This window comes from Elephas maximus, chromosome 22, assembly GCF_024166365.1.
Source record: "Elephas maximus indicus isolate mEleMax1 chromosome 22, mEleMax1 primary haplotype, whole genome shotgun sequence".
Classification (NCBI taxonomy): Eukaryota; Metazoa; Chordata; class Mammalia; order Proboscidea; family Elephantidae; genus Elephas; species Elephas maximus.
In genome coordinates, this window is record NC_064840.1 from 22,514,903 (window position 1) to 22,520,902 (window position 6,000).

The 6,000-nt window shown below is 60.7% G+C and overlaps 2 protein-coding genes across 4 annotated transcripts in view; one reads left to right on the top strand and one right to left on the bottom strand.

The window, feature by feature from the left end:
• The window catches only part of SMARCB1 (SWI/SNF related, matrix associated, actin dependent regulator of chromatin, subfamily b, member 1), a 41,690-nt gene extending 41,178 nt beyond the window's left edge, over positions 1 to 512 (top strand). For both annotated transcript variants that reach the window (XM_049866845.1, XM_049866846.1), the window contains exon 9: positions 173 to 512. In XM_049866845.1, the coding sequence (XP_049722802.1) occupies positions 173 to 212 (40 nt within the window). In that variant the 3' untranslated portion in view covers positions 213 to 512. The remainder of the gene's footprint in view (positions 1 to 172) is intronic.
• Positions 513 to 1,879: 1,367 nt separating this feature from the next.
• Positions 1,880 to 4,432, bottom strand: DERL3 (derlin 3). Of its 2 annotated transcripts, none has more exons than XM_049866848.1 (7): positions 4,303 to 4,432; positions 4,024 to 4,086; positions 3,715 to 3,788; positions 3,528 to 3,621; positions 2,739 to 2,934; positions 2,225 to 2,315; positions 1,880 to 2,130 (listed from the first exon to the last, which is right to left on the bottom strand). In XM_049866848.1, the coding sequence occupies exons 1-7, from the start codon at positions 4,393 to 4,395 to the stop codon at positions 2,037 to 2,039; spliced, it is 705 nt and encodes a 234-aa protein (XP_049722805.1). In that variant the 5' UTR covers positions 4,396 to 4,432; the 3' UTR covers positions 1,880 to 2,036. The 2 variants fall into 2 exon arrangements, with proteins under 2 accessions (XP_049722805.1, XP_049722804.1); XM_049866847.1 differs by having other exon boundaries at positions 4,024 to 4,089.
• Between the last annotated feature and the right edge of the window lie 1,568 nt (positions 4,433 to 6,000).

A 6,000-nucleotide genomic window follows, 5' to 3' on the forward strand; every position in this document is an offset into this window, starting at 1 on the left:
GGCAGGAGAGCAAGCTACTTCTGGGCCAGGCAGCAGACGATCAAGGCAGAGGGGGAGCCCAGGTGACCTGCTGGTGGACTCCAGTCCCTGTTGCCTGCACTCAGCTGCCCTACAGGCCTGGGGTAGGCCACCCGGCTGGTAGCTGCCCTGCCTCACTGCCCTCTCCCCCCAGGCGGATGCGGCGTCTCGCCAATACTGCCCCAGCCTGGTAACCACCTCACCATGGGCACCCACTGGAACAGCTCAGAAGATCATACCACCTCTCCTCCAGCACCTTCTAGCAAGGAGACGCAGAGACAGCTGTGTCGTGCCAGGTGGCACAGGTGGGGGCTTTCCAGCTGCCCTTGGCACACATTCCATTGCTGAGCCTTACTCCGCCACCCACTCTGGCCTCTGGGGTCAGGAAGAGGCCTCATTTTGAGTTGTGTTTAGTTTTTCTATAGGAAGCCCAGGCAGGGCTAGCAAAACTTTTTAAATAAAAGGTAACGGGTCATATTTGCTTTCTCCAACTGGTGACATAAAAATAAGAATGGGAAGTGCCGCGGCCTGCCACTGGGCCTGGCTGGGGGATTTGGGGCCTGGCTGACAGGAGACTTCCCTCTACGGCCACCCAAGCCCCAGAGCCCTTGAGGTCACTGGACAGCTGAGCCCAGCGGCCTGCAGAGGCAGGAGATGGGCAGTGGGGCTGGTCCATGCAGGAAGTGGGGGAACCCAGAGGGCAGGAAGCACCTCAGGTAGGCGGTGCCCTCATGCCCCTTCCCCACAAAGTGGCTCTGCTTGACTGAATGAAGTAGCAAGCAGCCCTGCGTGCTGGACCCTAGTGGTCAGCCCCCCAGGCTAAGAACAGGGCACAGGTGGGGTCCCATTGGGCTGTGCCAGGGTTCCACCCCAGCAGGGTGATGCCAGCCTTACCACAGCACATGTAAGAGGTTGACAGAGCCCTCCACCCTGCCTGGCACTGTGGTCCAGGCCAGCTGCTGCTCCTCTGCCCCGGGCTGGCTGTGAGGAGTGACACTGGCAGGACACTGGCCCCTGGGGTGCGTGCAGTATGGAGAGACGGTGGGAAGGCCCTGGGCCCCCCTCCCTCACTCTCTCTCCCATGGCCCCCACACCCTTGTCTGAAACATGAAGTGGCCCACCCTACAGGATGGAGGTAGGCACATGAGGACAAGCCACCTACGTGGGTCTCCTTGCCTAGTTGAGCCCTACGTGGTGAACTGCACATGTACCCCAGTCTTACGAGATAATACGGGGCAGGTGCCACTCCGGTGCTGCTGGTCACCCAGGAATAAACTGTCAGGCCAACTGCTCAAGGGCAACAGGAAAGCTGGCCGACACACTGGGTGCCCACTTCACAGATGAGAAACCTGAGCTGTAGAGAGCAGGCAAGGGCCCACACAAGGTCCTTAGCTAAAAGTGGCAGCAGTAGACCTTTGCTGCCCAGAGTCTGCCTCACTTATCACAAGGCTCTGCTAAGGTGGAAGCTTCTCCAGGCTTAGGTGCCACAGGGAGAGTGAAGGACCCCATGAGGCCTCAGCCAAGTCCCTTAGCCACTCAGCCTCAGTGGCACCAGCTGGGTAATGGGGAGAACGCCCCTCGACACGGTTGGGGTTGCTGGTGAGAGGTGGGAATGCCGGGTGAAGTGCCACAGGCAGGGGACACCCATACACTGCCCTGAGCCCTGGCTGCCGTAGTCTGGCAAGCTCAGTGGCCAGCAGGGAACCTGCCCAAGGCCCCATTGAGGCCCTGAGCTCAGCTGGACCACTGCAGGCAGCCCCAGCCTTTGGGGCCTTCCACCCCACTGCCTGTGGCTGGGCTCAGAGGGCAGCCAGGTTTAGTATGAGTAGAGCTGTACCTTGGGCCTGGCCCGGGACGTGCCCCACAAACAGGACAGAGGAAGCCAATGCGTGGCCGAGAGGCTGCAGGTCACTGTTTATTCAGGTCAATCCCAGGCACTAGCATCTCCAGGATGAGTCTGAGCTGGGTGTGCAGGTAGGGTGGAGGCTTGCCAGGGATGGCCCCAGGCTGGCATGAGATCATTGCTCTGGGGGTGGCGGCTGGGGTCCCGGCTGCTCCTCTGGTAGGGGCAAGTAGTTGGGATCCTCCTCTGGGGCATCCAGTAGCAGCTTCCTGTGGGGGGCTCATGCTGAGCTTAGGCCTGTACTCATCCCCAAGGGGTAAGAAGGTTGAGGCAGGTAGGAAGGGCAGTGTATCCAGCACTCACAGGAATCTGGGAGTCAGCAGCACCCTCTTGCCTCCAGGCTGGTTGGGGAACACATCTTCCAAGTAGTAGTAGATGTGGCCCACGGCAGCCCCTGGGGGAAGAAGCCAGGACTGCTGAGATCACCCTGCAGGACTCCAAGCCTGCAGGTGCAGGGTCAGAGCAGCTTCACATGGAAGCCCACCTTCTGGGCAGGCCCGGGAACACAGACTGAGCCAACCCAGGCTGGGACAGGGCTGTCCATGAAGGACCTAGGGAGGGGAGGGCCTGAGGAGCTGCAAGCACACACAGGACTGTCCACAGAGCTGGGGCTATGAAGTAAGCACCCTGGACCACTAACCTCCCTCCCCCCATGGACAGGTCAGCAGGCCAGCTAGAAGATGAAGCTGAGGGGTGGCTTGTTCCAGGGGCTGCAAAAACAGGAGCTAGGAAGACAGATTCTGGGGGGCACCTTGGGTCCTCAGGTCCTAGGCAGTGTGAAGTCTCGGCCACCCCGTGGGGTAGGGGAATAGCTCACCCATCAGGTCCACGAGGACTGAGTTGCCCAGCAGCATCGAGAAGCCCATGAGTGCCCAAGGCAGGAAGGGTGCCTGGAAAGTAAGGAGCCCGAAGAAGTTGACCCTGACGCGCGGGTTGCGACGGCTCCACACATACACTAGCATGGCCATGAGGGCCTGGCCCAGGAAGAACAGGCTGCCCAGGAACCCCAGCAGCTGCACCAGAGTCAAGGGGCCTTGGAGGCCACTCCTGGGCCTCAGCCCTGCCCAGGGCCCCTGGGTGGGGGGCCTTCCATCTTCCTAGGGGTGTAGGGATGGGAAGCCTAAGCAGAACCCCAAGGCAGAAGCCTCAGCCTGGTCCCTCACATGTCCCTTGCCCTCATCCAGTGAACAAGGCTCACCCCTCTGACTTCCCAGATAAAACCTCCCCCTGGCCTCCCTCCCCTCACCAGCCCTATGAGCTATTCCCTCATCAGAATCAAGGCCACACTTCGTGGCCAGCAGATCCCATGCCATCTGCCCTGCCCAGCTCTCCACTCATCTCGGCCTCCACCCCCACCCGAGTCCCTCCTGGTCCTGGCCGACTGGCATTCAGAGCCCAGACCCTGAGCCCCGGCTCACTCTCCCGCGTATCGCCCTGTGGTATTCTGCGCACAGCCATGGCTCGGGGGAGCTAAGCAGGACACATGGTGGCCACTCCACGCATCCTAGTTTGGGGGTAGGACTTTCCCTTCCCTGGCGCCCGGCGGGGCGCTCGGGTCGGGCTCAAGGGCTAAAGCACACCAGAACCGGGGAGCCCGGAAGGATACGGTCATGAGGACGCCCCCGAAGAGAAGCATGAAGACAAAGTCGGCCGTGCGGCCGCGGAACGAGCCCTCCTCCAGCAAGCGGCAGTAACGGAACCTGGGCCTCGGTATAGGAAGCGCAGCGGGCGGGCCTCAGTTTCCCCGTGCCCACGCGCCCCGCCCTGCCCTGCCCGGTCCGCACTTAGGATACACGAAGAGCATGTTGAAGAAGAAGTTGAATCCCAGGTGCCCGAAGAAAAAGAAACTGGTGACTAGCCGCCAGACCTGCGGGGGGGGCGGTCAAGAGCCACAGATCGGATGGACGTGGGCGTCCGCGGGGGCGGGGGCGGGCGTGCGGGGGCGGGGCGTGCGGGGCGGGGCGTGCGGGGGCGGGGCGGGCAGGGGTGGGCGGGGCGGGCAGGAGCAGGGGCGGGCAGGAGCAGGGGCGGGCAGGAGCAGGGGCGGGCAGGAGCAGGGGCGGGCAGGAGCAGGGGCGGGGCGGGGCGGGGCGGGGCCTCACCTGGAACTTCCTGAACACGAGGTGCGGGTTGAAGTAGAGCTGGAAGGGGCTGAGGAAATCCAGCTGCTGCAGAACCAGGACGTGTCAGCGACGGCCCCGACCTACGCCAGCCGGGGTCGTCGCCAAGGCCACGGTCGCCCCGCCTGCCTGGGCGGTAATCAAGGAAGGCGACCCTCAACCCGCTCGCCTGAGCCGTAAGCATGGCGGCCCTCCTCTGGCCGCCCGGGCCGTAACCATGGCGACGATCACCCCGCCGCCCTCCCACCCCAGCTGGCTCACCACGGCGGCGGTGGTGAGCACGCAGGCCGCCGTGTAGGCTCGCGTCACCGCCGGCACCTGCAGGAACTCGGCCGCCAGACCCTGCCACGCCATGGCTCCTTCTCAGGCACGCGTGAGCGGAGCTGCAGCCCACTCTTTAACTCTCCTCCGAGCTCCGCCTCAATCCGGCTTTCAGCCTATCCATGTCGGATGCGCAGCTAGAAGGCGGGGCCCTAGGCCTGGTAGCCAATGGAAGGAGGGAGCGAGTCGCCGGGGTGGGGCAGGGGGTGTGGACGGATTTTACACTGCTGGCCAATTAGCAGGCTCCGCAGTTGAGCACGTGGCGGTTGTTGTGCCGGCAGCGCGGGAGAACCCGTGGCCAATGACGAGCTGGTCACTTAGCGGCTTCCCAGGGCAGGGCCAATAACCAGGACCCACGGGGCTGCCTAGGGGGCGGAGCTAAGATCTGCGCTGTTAGTACAGAAAAGATAGAGGCGGGGTCCATGCTGGCTGGGAGGGGCGGGGCAACAGGGAGGCGAAGTCGGGTAGGGCGGGGCTGCACCAGCACCTCCTAGTCCCCTACCCCGCAGGTAATGCTCCCTTCTACGACCCGGGGCGATCTCGCGTGACCCTCAGCTCAGTGACCCTCAGGCCAGGAGGCGTTCAAGAGCGTGCCCACATGCCCGCTCCAGCATGTCGAGGCCGCGGGAGGAGGGGGCCCGGCTGGGTAGCGCCCCATTCATTCGTTCACGAACTCAGTAAACGTGCATTGAGAGTCCACTGTGTGCGGGCGGTGTTCCAGATGCCGGGCAGATGGTGGCACCCACAGACGCTGTCCCTTACGGTCAGGAGGGTGCGCTGGCGAACACAGTGCCAGGTGAGCGAAAGAGGGCCGCGTGGTGGGCGCCTCTGTGAGGAGGTTATTATTATTATTTTTAGAAATGCAAATTTTATCCCAGTTTAAGACCATCTTTTTTATTGTGAAAATATACATAACAAAACATAAGACATCTCAACAATTTCTACACGTACAATAAATTAATTACATTCTTCATGTTATGCAACCATTTTTGCTCTCCTTTTCCAAACCATTCTACTACTATTAACATAAACTCAGTACCTCCTAAGCACCGTCTCCATCCCTCTCCTTTCCACCTCTGGTAACCACTAATCTTTAGTTTCTATATATCTGCTTATTTCATATAAGTGAGATCATACAGTATCTGTCCTTTTGGGACTGATTTATTTCACTCAGCATAATGTTTTTCAGCTTCATCCATGTCGTGGCCTGCATCAATACTTCATTTCTCTTTATGGCTGTGTAGTATTCCATTGTGTGTGTACCACATTTTGTTAATCCTTTCATTTGAGGAGGTGACATTTGATTGGTTGCCGTGTGGGCATGGGCCAAAGACTGCAAACCAGCCAGAGGACAATCAGTGAGCAGGGGAGGCTGCAAGGGGCAGTGGGCTCAGACTGGAAACAGCTAGAAGGGCAATAAGGGGCGAGGTGTGGCTTTTGCCCATGCACTGGACAGAGGTGTGGGAGAGAAGTCAAGGTTGACCCAGTGACCTGAGCCACAGAGTGATGGCCAATGGTGGCCTCTAGAACACTTCGAGATGAAGAGCCCAGTTCTGGCTTTGCTGAGACTGAGACATCTGTGTGATAGCCCCTGAAGAAATCTGAGTGTGTCATTGGGGAAGGTTGGGGCAGGTGGTC